This window comes from Rhinolophus hipposideros (assembly GCF_964194185.1).
Source record: "Rhinolophus hipposideros genome assembly, chromosome: 7".
In the NCBI taxonomy this organism is placed as follows: Eukaryota; Metazoa; Chordata; class Mammalia; order Chiroptera; family Rhinolophidae; genus Rhinolophus; species Rhinolophus hipposideros.
In genome coordinates, this window is record NC_138053.1 from 68,052,358 (window position 1) to 68,067,619 (window position 15,262).

The 15,262-nt window shown below is 39.3% G+C and overlaps 1 protein-coding gene across 1 annotated transcript in view; it reads right to left on the reverse strand.

The window, feature by feature from the left end:
• ITGA2 (integrin subunit alpha 2) overlaps window positions 1-15,262 on the reverse strand; it is an 89,030-nt gene that overhangs the window by 1,379 nt on the left and 72,389 nt on the right. The window contains exons 21-28 of the mRNA XM_081053329.1: window positions 14,446-14,535; window positions 13,778-13,854; window positions 13,609-13,692; window positions 9,847-9,949; window positions 8,282-8,392; window positions 7,248-7,352; window positions 5,269-5,382; window positions 2,015-2,104 (exon numbers count right to left, since the gene is read on the reverse strand). Coding sequence (XP_080909455.1) covers window positions 2,015-2,104; window positions 5,269-5,382; window positions 7,248-7,352; window positions 8,282-8,392; window positions 9,847-9,949; window positions 13,609-13,692; window positions 13,778-13,854; window positions 14,446-14,535 — 774 coding nt within the window. The remainder of the gene's footprint in view (window positions 1-2,014; window positions 2,105-5,268; window positions 5,383-7,247; window positions 7,353-8,281; window positions 8,393-9,846; window positions 9,950-13,608; window positions 13,693-13,777; window positions 13,855-14,445; window positions 14,536-15,262) is intronic.

Genomic DNA, 15,262 nt, shown 5'->3' on the forward strand with positions numbered 1-15,262 from the left:
TGCCCTACGAGTTTTAATAGTAAAACCATATATTCTTTTTTTAATTGTAGAAAGAATCACAACCATTTCCTCCACCATGTATATTCTTAAAGACCTATATTTTGGAGCAATGTAGGGGGACAAAACATTATTTATTATGTTGGTGCAAAAGTAATTGCTGTTTAAGAGGTTAAAAATAATTGCAAAAACTGCAGTTACTTTTGTACCAACCTAATGTTTAACACTGAATTACAGTGACAGATAAATTGCTTTCTGTCACAGAACTTTTGAGTTGGGCTAAACTTGAATCTGGCCTTTTGGTGACTATATTTCTTCTCATTTGTAACTTCAAGAACTAAAAAAAAGGCTTTATAAATTTAGGAATAAAGTTAAATTCATATAGTTCACTGCTTAATGACAGTCTTATCTCTACTTCTTTCCATTGCAGAACTTCCTAATCTGAGTTCATGGATCCACAGGGATCCATGAATATAAAATTTTTAAACCTAGGACCTAGGAGTCAAATAAATTTAAGAATCAATTATTTACCTGTAGGGATATGTCAATTTATTATTTGGATTTCAAACATTCAAAACATTACCTAATATTTATTTGGATTCAAAAAAGATTTTCAAAGACACAATAAAGTAATAAATGTCCTGTTATTTATTAGTATTGTTCAGAAAAAAACGAGGAAAAGAAAAATTTACTAAAGGATTCATTAAAATTGTTATTTTGTGTTTTTAGCTAATACATTTAATATTGCATTCTAAAAAAAAAAAATTTACTAAAGGATTCATTAAAATTGTTATTTTGTGTTTTTAGCTAATACATTTAATATTGCATTCTAAAAAACAAACAAACAAACAAACAAACAAAAAAAACACCCAAAACTTCAGCAGAGGTCCAGGTATTGTCTGAACACTGCACTTTTCTAAAACGGACTTTTACAACATCTATAGTACTTTTCTGCCAGGCTGAGTTTAGAGCACTTGAATTTGAAGACTACATTTCCTTTGGCTCTGTTTCTGATTTTCCACACCCCAGCCTCTGACATCCCCGAGGGTGTGGGCCTTCACAGAAGGTCCTACGCAAGAGGCAGCAAAACATCCTCTATTGTGTGGAATCGTTTTCCCTGGGACAAGAGTGGGACAGCGGCACTTGTGAGTTCTATCCACAGGCATTGAGCGAGGTCCAGAGTTCACAGGGCCACTGGCTTTTTCACCAAGTTCATAGGCTGTGAGGCCAGCTGCCAAGTGGGCCTTGGGGAAGAGTCTTACATTGCCTTCCAATTTCTAACAAAAGCTTTGGGAGGAAAATGCTCAGGGCTCTGCCAACAGATTAGCCAGGCATGGAAATCCCGCTATATCTAAATACGGCATATTCTAACCAGAGTTTCAATGCAAAGGAAAGTTGTCCTGTGCCAGCCTTTGGAACACTGAGTCTTTGTTTTCTCTGAAAGTCCATTTCTTGGCAAAACCTTTTTTTTTTTTTTAATCAAGGGGAGCATTTATAGTTTTCTAGAATGTAAAACCTAATGAATGGACATTTCACACAGTGTCAGTGTCTAGCTATAAGGAATATTACGAAAAAATCCTCCAGTAAATGTCTTATTTATTAAGCCTACTTCACTTCTCTTTAAAAAGTATTCCGTACTACAATACATGATTCAAATAAGCAAGACTTAGATTTTTATGGCCTAAGATATAGACTGTTTTGTGGAAGCATGAGGAGAAAGAAAGAACTGGAGAAGGGAGCCACGAGCAAGATGGAGCCCCTTCTGTTTTGCCTTTTATTGGATCATCACTTCTGATCCAGTTTTGCTAACATGGGGGTGGGGTGGGGGAAGAGTATGGGGGGGGCAAATATATCACCAAACACCCTTGCCAAAAGCTCAATGTAAGAAACATCAGATTTTTAGAGTTTATTAAGATACTTGTGCACACGTTAGGTGAGAAGAGCCACTATTCTAAGTTTTCAGAAATGGAATGCCTCCTAGACTCTACTGCCCGTGGGGAGGATGGGATGTGCTCACCGTGACAGTGTTTTCTTCGATGACATATATCTCAGGATTGTAGGTGTTGACTTCTGCAGAAGCTGTCAGCTGAACTGTCTGGAAAGTCGACTGGAACACAAGAATAAAGAATGTATTTTATCCTAGCATAAGTCAATCTGTAAAACTTGGCATGACTATTACTTGTATGAATTTTCTTATGGAAAACGACAGAGCTAATGCCAACGCTGAATACTCAAGAAGCTCCGTGTGCTGAAATCGGTGATATGTGACAGGACCACACATGAGAGGTGCCCAGGGAATTTAAAACGTGTGGATGACTGGGCCCTGCCATAGTAAATTCAACCAAATCTCTGAGGGGTGGGGGTTCAGATGTCAGCAGGTTAAAACATCTGTCTAGGTGATTCGAACTTTGAAAACAGGGTTGAAAAACAAGGGTCTAGAAATGAAGTTTTTAATTAGGAAAGACCTTAGTTAATTTTTAAAAACTTAATGAAGATTGCGACATGAGGGGCAATTGCAAACATGGTATTTTTATATATTTACCTGAATAAATCACATAATGCAATGGAAGGTCAGCTTAAAATGGAAAGAGAATTTTTCTTCTGGGTACACGTGTAAAATAGTACTATTTAAAAGTACACTTGAGCTCGGTCATGCATGTCAGCAGCATACACCCAGAACCTTTTTGTCATGCTATAAAACATGAGTCATAATTTCAGATTTTCTAATCTAAGTATTTCTATCAAAAAATACTGGACTTGGGACAGGTAGATAGAAAGGACATATAGTTTAAGCTGGTATTTCTAGTAACTGCCTAATACGAAACAACTTTACATGTATTCCTGGATCTATTGTAGAAAAATAATCTTTTTCAATGGAAACATTGATGTGTGTATTTTTTATAATGCAAATATTGGGCCCGAGGCTTACATTGAAATAGCATACAATACCCAGGTGCGAGAACTGCCTTCACACGCTCTGGCTACTAGGGCGAAGCTTTTCTGGTTACTAGGGCTTATGATTCAGTGTACTCCATGAGGTAATTTGCTAAACTATATCTGGGAGCCAGAAAGAGAGAATGCATATCCAAAAGGTGAGCAATTTATTTCCTTTCCATGGTTCAATCTGATTATTCTTAATTTTGTCAATATGGAAGATTCCATCAGAAATTAACCCTGATCCCTGCACTCTTAAACATTTATTATTGGGGGGACATTGCAACTATCGATAATGGTTTACATTAAAAAAAAATCTATTAAGTGAATGCTGGCTTCACTGTCACTGTAGGCTAAAGATGGAAGAATTTCCTTACAACAACTGATACCTCTGCTCTCCCAAGTGACGTCGTTTGCACAGGTACACAGTATTCTGCGGGGTTAACAACCTGTGGTAGATGTACTATGCACATCTGAGAGTGAAGTAACTAGCATTCAGCAGGGCTTTTCCTTACAACTGGCAGCCAACAATGCCATCAGTATGGAGGCCCAAGCAGTCACTTCATGATAACATCAGTGGAAATGTTAAGTTGATGTGCACAGCCTCAGAAAGGCAGTGTATTACTGGGTTCTAATATAGGAAATGAGACCCATATTTTAGACTGTATCTCCTCGGTGGTCTGAGACCATCCACGTTGCTGTTGAAATAGCTGAAAACAAGGTGGGGATAAAAGCTTGACTTTTCACGTAGGAGGAAGGTGTGCAGGACTACACTACAGTAACTCTTGGGTGTTTTTTCAGTTCAGAGCCCAGAACCATGATGGAAACCGAAAGTACTACATTCCCTTAGAATTTTGCTCCCAGAAATTAAACGGCTCCTTCTGAAAGCCTTTGGGAAGGTACTTTTAAAACTCTTACAGTAAAATGATGTAGCTTTAAACTAAAGAAAAACCCAATGTGTTTTGCAGAGTCGGCATGATTGCATTTTGATTTGCAACAGTCAGTTTTCCTTCCCAGCTGGCAAAGCTTGCTATGAAAACATTTGTTCCTCAAATCCAAGGAGCCAAGAACCAGTTGGTGAAACTGAGCACTGAACTGTAGCAGCTGGGAGGATTGTATCAGCAAGGGCGGGTGTTGCATCTTATAGGATTTAGGTGTCCTGAAAGCTTGAAAGCAAATGCATCTAATGAGAGAACAAAACAAAAGAAAGAAGAAAACTCAATCTCTCACTCCTCCACCCCCCATTTTCTATTCTCTATTCATTTTTCTCCCCATCTTCCACTATTCCTCTTTCTGTTCTGTCTTTATCCAAGAATATTGCTTATATTTTGGTTCCAGAGACAAGTTCTGAGGAAGCTTAGTTCTCTATAACCTTATATAAAAACTGCATAGCAAGGCATGGGGTTTGTTGGAGAGATCGTGAAATGGTTAGAAAAGAGGTATTACAGTCCAGTTGGTAAGCACCTTGCAGAGTGATTTATTAGTTAAAAACAAAAAACAAAAAAACAAAAGAATCAGAGAGCCAAAGGCCCGAGAGGTTTTAGATTTATTTCTCTTCTGCTGCCTCAATCAGAGCCCGTGTTGGTGCAAGGAAAAGCTAGCCACTGTGCAGTCGTATGTAAGGAGCTCTGTCTATGCTTACATTTTTCATTCCAGACTAAAATTTTGGCTACCAAAATCTCTGCTGAAAGCAGATACACTACTGTTACACCTGCCAAGTGGAAAAACACTGACATTGTCTTGGCACTTTCTTCACTTTTCATGAGCTTGAAATGACTTGAAAAGTTGTATGCACACTGAGCTGTCAGCAGAGAAAGGGTCCAACAGGAGAGCAGAGTGGTTACCTGGCTCTACTATAGGAAGGTGGATGCTCATGTTACATTCATCTGGGTGGTTTGAGAGCCAGGCAGACAATTAGCTGGGAGTTCAAGGAAGGAGACAGAGTCACGTGCATTTGGATTTGGGTGTGGTGGAGGAGACGAAGTCAAAAATGTCAAGAGCATGGGGAGGGAGACAGAGCAGGTGGCCCCTCGTACCCCAAGGGCAGCAGAGGGGATCCTGACAGCACTCCCAGAGACTGATGTAGTGGGTTGGCGTGGAGTCTAAGCATCAGATGCTTTACAAGCACCCCAGGTGATTCTGAGGCACAGCCAAATTGGACAAGTTTTTCAAAGGGGTGGAAGCACGCTGCTTTCCAGGGTAAGATTGCTCTCGGTTATTTGGGCACTGCTGACATCAGCCAAAATACTAATTTTGTCAAAGGGTATGAATTTGACAACGAAGTCTTATTTTTCCTCGCTGTAGGTAAACCCAATAAATCAAGCTAATAATACTTACCACTGCGAAAGTCCCGTTCCAAATTCTGGTGGACACATTAAGGAAGTACTCTCCTTTCACCTGGGGGTCTTTGAGCCAGCAGGTAACATTCCTGCACGAAGCAGTTTTGCAGTTCTTGGGATCAATGGAAAAGAAGACGGAGGGTTAGTATGGGCTTTAAAAAATAAATGCTAACATTGTACAAAGTTAGATAAAACCCAGTGCTGGGAAGGATCTAGGGAAACAGGCAATCTCACGAACTCTTAGTAGTTAGAACTCTTCATCCAGAGGTTTTGGCACTGTGCCTCAAAATGTAAAAAGTGCACACCTCTGCCCCAGCCATTTCCGCTCTGTGTGGAAGGCCTCAGGAGATAGTCATGCATGTGTGGAGAAAAGCTCACCAAGTCTGCTTATTGAACTACTATTGCTGACAGCGAAACACAAAACACTAAGTTACTTGTGTTTATCAACAGTGTACTAGTTAAGTAAAGCATTGAACGCACATATAAAAAATAAAGTACAATTTATTCATTAAACATAACTGATAAAGATGCTTTTCTTAGATTGAAAACTAAAAAGCTGGACAGTAAAAGAATCCGTGGTTGCCAAGGTTTAGGGGGGAGGGAGGGATGAATAAGCGGAGCACAGAGGATTTTAGGGCCGTGAAACTGCGCTGTGTGGTACTGTCATTGTGGATCCGTGTCGTTACACATTTGCTCAAACACCCAGAACGTGCAGCCCCAAGAGTGAGCCTAATGTAACCCAGACTGGGTGGTGGTCCTGCGTCCATGTAGGTTCGTCCGTTGAAACAAATGTACCACTGGTGTGTGGGTGGGATGATAGAGGGGGAGGCTGTGCCTGTGTGGGGACAAGGGGTAAATGGGAAATTTCTGGACTTTTCACTCAATTTTCCTAGGAACCTAAAACTGCTCTAAAAAATAGTCTATTTTAAAAAGTCTATGAGACGTTGGTCGAGGAAGAGTAGCATGGTCCATTTATGTCGCAGCGTACATTATCTATATTGATTAATGATAATCAATCATTATTCATCAATAATGAATAATGATGTGGAGGTTGTTCATCAATATTGAATGTCAGTTGTAATCGAAAAAAATTTAAAACGAGTGGTCAGCTGTTATATTTCTAGAGAACTTTAGTTTCTTTGTTGTGTCATGTTTTATGTTGTTCCCATTTAGCAATTGTCATTTTTACAAAATCAAAACATTTTCACAAAAATAAGGAAAATTCTGAGAGTTATATTTTGGCATACCCTGAGATGAGTTTCTGCTAGGCATTTTTACATATTAGATTTAAAACACACTTATACTGTAATTATACTGTAATTACTTAAAAATATGTATTTCATTCTCCTATTTTCCTGTTTCCCCCACCCTCATGAAATAAAACACTTTCAGAAAAAGGAAACCAAAATTTCAGTGTTGTTCATTGGGGAGAACTGTGGGTTCACTGTTGGCTAAATGCTTAGTTTTTTAAATACTTAATAAGTGCCAAGCAAGCACCATGCTAGATGCTAGACTAGTTTCTTTCCCAAAGAATGGGGCATAGCTCGGGAGCAAGGAGATAATACATACTGAGAAACAGAGAAGGGTACTTGGCGACAGAGATGTCTCAGCAGCTATACAAGACACCAATGAATATGTGGGAGGGGAGGTAAGGAGCTTCATCTCCAAACCATATGCCCAGTTCCCTCACAGTTCTTTGCAGTGTTTCCAAAGTGCACGCCACTAAAACAGCACTTTTACGTGGAGTCCTTTTGATTTCATGAAAACTGGGATGTGTATTTTATAATAACAGCATAAATAATAATCCCGATAACCTAGATTTGAGCATGTATTTCTAAATCTTGATTCATACTGGCCATTAAAAACAAAATAAGAAAGTTCTGTGATACGAGGTGGTAGGAGAAAAGAAGGTCCTTGGTTTCCAGCTAAACCAAACAGTCGCTGAAGGAAACTGTCACCCTGTTAACCTGCCCTCACCAGTTCTTTTATGTGCCGGAAATTTTCACTTTGGAACAATACAGAAGAAGATGTTTGTCCTATTTTCAGTGGATTTATTTCAGCATTACAACTGATGTCACCAGCCTGCAAAAAAGGACATCCAGTCAGTCTCAGGAAGCAAAACAGTTCTATGATGTTCCTTAGGACCTGTTAGGAAATCCCATTGTCACATGTCGGGGTAAGGGAGGGACTGCTAGGCTTCCTTCACTGTGTTGACCTGGCCACACTTCTGGTCATGACAGATATAAACTCGGAAGCATTCACATGCTCCTGACACGACGGGGTGGCACTGGTTCTTAGAGCCCATGTGGGATGAAGACAAATTTGCAGAAATGAGACTGTGATTGATTCCATTCAGGGTTCTCTCCTGTGGAACGTTTTAGGATGTTGATTTCCTGTAGTCCCCTATGCACATCACAGCAACAACATTAGAACCAGCTAAGTAAGTGCTGAGCCAAAGTCAAGGGGCTTGGCAAGAACAATGCTCTTCAAATCAGGCTGCATGTTAGAACCAGCTGGGGGCTTTTAAAGGTAAAACACCAGGACTAGAGCCTTAGCCAGAGAGGTTTTGATTCAGCTGCCTGGGTTGGGCCTGGGCATCACTCTTACTTAAACATGAGCAGCCAGGGTTGAGTACTTACAGGCTGAAAAGTGCAGGCTGACAGCTTGAAGACTAGCTTTTAATTGCAACGGTGTAGACCTATTTCCTGCCACGGGTTTAACCTCTCCCTTCCCAGTCTGCTCTGTGAACAGGCTGTGACAAGATCTTCACCTGGGCAGGATGGGGCTTTGGGATCATTTCTGCCGTTTGTAAATCCCTAGACTCAGACGCTTGTTTTCTTACACTATCCTGCTTCTAACAGGAAACGGATGGCTAGTTAATCAGCACGCGGGATGCATTGGGGTCATCTTCTTGGTTTGCCATCTGTAGATGGACACGCATGATCCCCTGCCTCGTGGGGTGTCTCCATATTGAAAGTGCTCGTTTTTATAGGCCATTCGGTTGCCCTTACCTGATTCGTGTGTATCCCAGTCAGGTACATCAGGGGGTTCTTTTCTTTGGTGTACTGAGGGATGTGGATGGTGACAGATACCATGCTTACTGGAATACTTCCTGTTGTCACCTACATAGTACGGAAGTAAACAGTCTGGTTACCACTACATCACGCACATGTTACAGAGGAAGTGACCAATAACCTCCCTCTTGATGAAGAGCAACTGTTAAGTGGTGGGCTTGAGTCAGTATTTGATAGTCACACTTGGGGTCCCTGTGTTGCCCTTCTTGGAAAAATCTCAACATTGACAATTTTAACTGGTAAGTAGTAATTTGTGACTTAGGAGATGGTTACAAACATCCACCATCTGTGGCATTGGGCTGCCAGGGCGTAAAGTCTGTCTCTGCCCCGGACTAGCAGTGTGGCTTGGGCAAAGTACTGGACCTCCCTGTGCTTCCGTTTTTCTCATCTGTAAAATAATCAGCTCAGTAGGTTGTACAGGTATAGCATCTGTTCTCTTTGGCGGGGAGTCTGTTCCAATTGGCCAGTCCTCATACCCTGCTGGTTGTTAAACATTTAAAATAAAACCCATAGAAATAATAACCCTGCCAACGTCATAAGTGATCTCGGATTAAATGCATCAACATAGGTAAAGCCCTTGACACAAGACTGACACTTACTACACTCTCTCTGACTGTTATTTGTTACTACTGATTGACTAAATGTTTCATTAAAGAAGTAGTTGCCAAATACCATGCATATTTTATAAATTCCAGTGTCTGGATCATAAATCAAGACCCTTAAAGATTTTTTTTTTTAAATCACCAAATTGCAGGGTTGCAACCATGTAACAGACGAGTAGGAAATGTACAAAAAAACCTGTATACACTGGGGGTGGTGGATGAATTCTCTCCCCCCCCCACTTTCAAAATTTCTGTAATATTATTATATTATAGACACTTTTGCAAATTAATTTCTTCTTATATAATAACAATCTTTACATTAACAATTATACTAACAGACAATAGAAAGTGATCTTAAAATATTTCTAGATACTACCTAGCGTGACTGCACAAAACGCATCTTGGTATATAAATGGTAAACTTCTTAAATGGAAGTGGTCTCCAAGGATAAACTGGCATACTAATGATATTCCAGAGATTTTTGTCCACAGTAATGCCATTATATTAATGCTGTGTTGATTAATATTGAACATTTTCTTTCCAAATGTATCAATTATCCCTTACTCAGGACACATAACTATGCACAAAGTCCAGATGTTTAATATCTGTGATCAAGCTTAGTGATTCTCAAAGTAGGGCAGTTAAACCAGCAGCATCACCTGGGAGCTTACTAGAAATGCACACTTTTAGGCTGACCCCACACTTAACTGAATCAGAAACTCTGGGGATGGAGCCCAGTGACCTGCGTTTTAGCAAGTCCCCAGGTGATTCTATTGCATGTACAAGTTGGAGAACCACTTATGCATTTCAACTTCCTTTTACTTTCTTCTTCTCTTCCTAGCCCCATTTTCTTCTTTCCCCTTCCTCCTGATTTCTCATCCTTATGAAAGGCTTACCAACCTTAATGGAGAAGATGAATTTGGGACCAATATCTTCAAAATTGTGCACAATAGAAGGAACATTCCCATCCGCTGAGACTTCATAAAAATTTATGTTGATAAATCTGTTGGATGTTTGTAAAGCCACACATTTTAGTTTCTGTTGTTCTTGAAACACTATTTCTTTTAAGTATCTTCTAGCTTATATTACAAGCAAAACAGTTTACATTTAGGTACAAAAACTCTAAATGAAAACAAATACTTATTATGGGCTATGGTCCAGTGTACAATTCTAAGGTGAAAACAAATTCCTTTAGAAGCGTTAGTCCTTCATGATCTTTCTGCTGAGAATCTTTGTGTTATATCTTTATCAGTTGTGAAGTTTCTAAAGTAAGTACAAATATCTTACTTTAGAACTGATAGTGGAATTCTTCCCACATTGGTGTTGTATTGACTGGAGTGTTAATATACTGGACATTTAGTCCCTGTTGATGGGATGAATGAATTTGTAAGCCCGATGATTCTCCACGTGGTATGGCTGAAATACAATGCCAGGGCATTGGGCATTAGATCTGGCAGAATTTATTACTGGATGCCTGTGAAACAGGTCATTTCTTTACTCTTCCTTCTCCCTCTTTCTCTAGTTCCAAACCTACTCTAATGCTTTGGGTCTGAACTGTGTGGGTCAGTCTGTTTACACCACTAGTGTAGAGACCCAGAGACACTGGGTTGATGTGACCTCTTGGCTTGGGATTGCCAAAGGGGGTTTGCAAGTGAAGTGATGACCCCACCAGAGGGTTGAACCCCACAGGGTCATCAGGACTGGAATGGAACTGGATACCCTCCCTTCTTCGCACTCATTTCTGGGGCTCTGAGATTAGATTCTAACCAGGGCAGCTTCGTTGGGGGTGAGGAGCAGGAGTCTGAGAAGCAATATTTATTTCCATCAAAAAAAAATCTATCCTAATTATAGGATATTAACTCTTATTTGCTAAAAAAAAAAAATGAACTGCACATTTTCTGAGTTTTTAAAATTTCTTTACTGAAAATCTTTCCTTGCTCTTTTTTATGCCTCATTAAAAAAATATATTTTCCTAATTCTCAAAAGGAAAACATGTCATAGGGAGACTTAAATAGATGTATGTAGTATTTGTCAAGGTTATATATATGAGAGGAAACAAAGATCTGTTAGCTTTACATGGAAAATGGGAAAACTGACTAGGATTTGAAACAGAAAGCCTGGCTGTCTGTGCATGAATTACTCCCTTTGCCTTCTAGGAGATCTTCATGTGAACCCCTGAGTACACCCCATTTCTAAGTTCATTAATATGCTCTACTTTTGCATTTTAAAGACATCTGACATTTCTCCATTTGTTACTTAAGTGTCCCTTAAGTTACTTAAATGTTGGTCAATATATTTATAGTAGCATTTAGCAATACTTGCGGGATCCTGTTTTAGAAATAATTATATTATCACCTATTTCCACCCATCATATTTATACTATATATATATATATATATATATAGCACATTTATATAGTAGGAAAGTGGTTGCAAATGATACACTCAATACACAATTGGGCAGGACTTTTTTTCAAAAGCTTACACAAATGTTTGTTAAAAAAATTTTTTTAATAGCATTGCTTGTGATGGTTAAACAAAACAAAACAAAAATGCAAAACAACCAAATATCTCCTTAATATTGAATTGGTCACATAAATTATTATCCATCCAGTAACAGGACAAGTTAGATCTCTGTGTCTTGATACTAATTTCTCTAGGATTAAATAAAAAGTAAGGTACAGAAAAGTTTTATCATTCCATTTGGGTAAATAAAGTGTGTGTGTGTGTGTGTGTGTGTGTGTGTGTGTGTGTGTGTGTGTGTGTTATACATATATCCTTGTAGATAAACAAACCTGCATCTGGAGGGTATTCTGAAAACAGTCAAGTTACTCATCTTTGTTGTGACTAAAGGAGGTGGGGAGGGATGATTTCATTTTCCATTGTGGATCTTTCTGTAATGTTTGGATTTTCTCTTCATGTACATTTAATGTCTTTATTCTTTCTTTTTAAAAAACATGTAGAGGAATTATCTGGGTGGTAGGATTAAGAGCCACTTTAGCTTTATTCTTGATAATTCTGCGTATTCATTTTTAAACTGTATCATACTTTTTAAAGAACATTTTTTTCTTTAAAAAAGAGGGCACAGCTCACAGTGGCCCATGGGCGGATCGAACCGGCAACCTTGGTGTTACCAGCACCACGCTGTAACCAACTGAGCTAAGTGGCCGCTCCAAAGAACATCTTTTTTAAAGAATGTCTTAGAGTCCAATTTATCATCACAAAAATACATAGCTCAGATGTTGGTTAGTAAAAGTGAAGTCCCACTTCAATTTTACATTTATTGCATGTTAAAATATCTGAAAAAAATTGGTCATGGTGGGAGAGTGGAGTCATAAAAAGGCGGTATTAAGAAAAAGCATTTAGGATGAGAAAGAATCAATACAGGTAGGAAGAAAAAAAATTAAGGCAATGTGGTACTATCAATCTCGTTGGCTGCATTTGTCTTCACTGACTTATTTTAACAACTGAGGGTCCTTTGCAATCTGCAGTTACTGATGAATTTTTCAGGGATGGAAGACTTGGACTGTACTTGGTTTCTGCTTTTGCTATTTGCAACTCACTTGGTACAGAAGCATTCTTTTCATCCTTGCTCATGTGTCTCAGGCTCTAGCCATAATGACATTTTCCTTTTTGTTTTTGCTCATTGATCTATTGGATGAGCCCCATATTCCATGCTTTCAGGGGCTAGAGTGATGTGGTGGGCGTCAGAGAAATCTGTTGTCACTGGATACTTGGCAGCCTGGCTTCTTGGGAATACACGGCTATGTGTTGTCCAGGGGTCATTCATCTATGCTGAGAAGCTGCCTTCCTGCCTCACCAGCAAGAGAACTGCTTCCCAGGCGTGGAGGGGCTGTCACGTGCGGCCTGTGCACAGCATTGCTGTGCCCCAGTGTATCTGTGTTCATGAGACCACTTCTCAGTGGGAGTGAAGGTGATGACACCAACCTGTTAGCACCTGTGGTGAGTAGCACCTACTACGCACTTCTCAGGACACCTGTCTCTGAACATATCTCTATAACTGGTGTCATCAAGTACCATTTTGGCCAGTGCTCTCAGGTTTACTGGCTTTGGGCAGGCAAGCAAAGGGAATAAAGCATTTCTTCATGGATGATCTCCTTTGGAAAATGCCTCATTTTCTCTTGGTTGCAAGAAACTCCTAATCTGTTATGGCAGGAATTTTCCACCTAGAAACACATTTTTGGGGACTAGATTCAATATTTGTGGTGGACCTACTATGTGCAGAGCACTGTGCTTGGGATTTCAATGTCCAGGAATGGGGCTATCATTTGAGATCGCATATGGACAGTAGGAAAGAGAGACAGAGAAGGAAGCAGTGCAGCTCTCAGCGCTCTAAAGGTTCTACTTGGACATCTTGGGGAGGTTGCAGCTCGTCTGAGCGCCTGCAGAGCAATTTCTCCTTGGCACGTGGCAGAAGGATGATTTCTCTGCCTTGCTGGTGGTGCTCTTGGTGAAAAGACCTATGGAGTTGCTCAAGTTCCCTAGGGAACCGTTTGTCCCTAGACTTCTGTTTTAGTTGATAAGGGGGGAACACTTTAATTCAAATTCTCCAGGTAAGAATGAGCAAATAGAGGACTTGTTTAGTCATGAGCCAAATGTGTTATAAACCAGTGTGCTTTAGGTGTCCCACTGTTTCACCTACCTTGTGATATGAATTTCGGCATCATACAGCAGAGGAATTTTGAAGTTGACAAAATTATCTGCCTTGTTGTCTTCCTGGCTTTCACTATTGAAGCAAGCATTAGGAATTATTTAAAGAGAAATATTATAAAAGCCATCCATCCTCCATTCATGACTTCATTATGTTTTACCTTAAGGCTTGGAAACTGACAGATGCCTGATTCTGAAGGTTTTGAAGATTGAAGTCGAAGTTAATAGTAAAAGTCACCTATACACAAAATTAAAATTCATCACTCTATGATGCTTCATACTTAGGGACCCACATGAAAAAAAAAGAGTTTCCCATAAAACTAAACTCACTCCAATTTGATTCTGAATTTTATATACCTTACGCTTTCAGATTTGTAGAACATCTATTGATTTGTCCACCTTGCTTTCGCATGCCACACATTTAGATTTAGAAGGGCTTAACTTTCCACCAAAATATACAAGTTATCACATCACAGAATATATGGTTGTCTGAATTTAAAAGCTTTGCGCTGCATGAAATTGGCTTACCAGGGATTAACAAATGATATCTGGGGCTCTGTACCATACTTTGACCAGTGTTGGTCAACGTATTCAGAAAAAGTGAAATTTCCATATCGTATGTGGTTTTTGGAATGAACTGCCTGGGGGAAATCCCATTTTTATTATTAACTTAAAACATTCAATTTTTAAAAAATTGCTCTAAACACGCAACCGGTTATTTTGTGATGCCTATTAAATGGTGATACCTCATAAAGGAGATGGTATATTGGTGAATTAACACTAGTGCTGAGGAGAGGGTAGGGTGGATTTGAGGAAATGCAAATTGTACCTGTTGTGTCCTTTTTAAAGCAGGGTAACCTACATCGCAGGTAACAGACTTCTGAGAAGTCACTTGGCATGTTACTTCTGTCCCATCAACCTGAACGAGACCAAGGAAACAGTGATCAATTAGTATACAATGTGTGTGTGCATACTGAAGGATATATCAACCACATGGACGTTTTAGCAGTGAGGTTGCTTCACATTGAAGTAATTTATTGTCCCTCAGGATTGGAAAATTGTGTATTGTCCTGGTGGCTAATATACTATTTTCGTTGCTAAGAAGGACACCCAACAAATCAAAGGAGTGCTCAAATACTCAAATTTCCCCCCAGAAGTAAATCACAGTTCCTATATTTCAGAAGCACAACATAACTTTAATCCAATAACCAGAAATGCTGTCCTTAATACGTAACTTTATCTTAATATTTTTGAAATTTATAGTTTCTCAAGAAGAAAACAGAATTCTACGTTGGTGTTTCTTTATATTTTAAATAATTTAAAGAATCTTTTAGTTTTCCACTGTTTTTTTTTCTTTTCTCTTTAACAAGTTATTTTGCACAGGAAAGTTAAACACTGAAGTCAGAATAGGCTGAGAACACTAAATCTATTAAATTCACATTGACTTTAAACTGGATGAAACCATTTTAGAATTCTTTCATCACGTAGGTAGCTAATTTAGAAAATCTCAGCTTTTCCCTCCTCTCCGTTTCTTTGCTGGTGCCCAAGGAGGGACCAGGGGCATTCATGGTCAAATGTGTTCCTGGTATAGTGATCAAGTCAATATGATGAACTGACCTCGCTGGAATGCGTCACCTTGGCAGCCG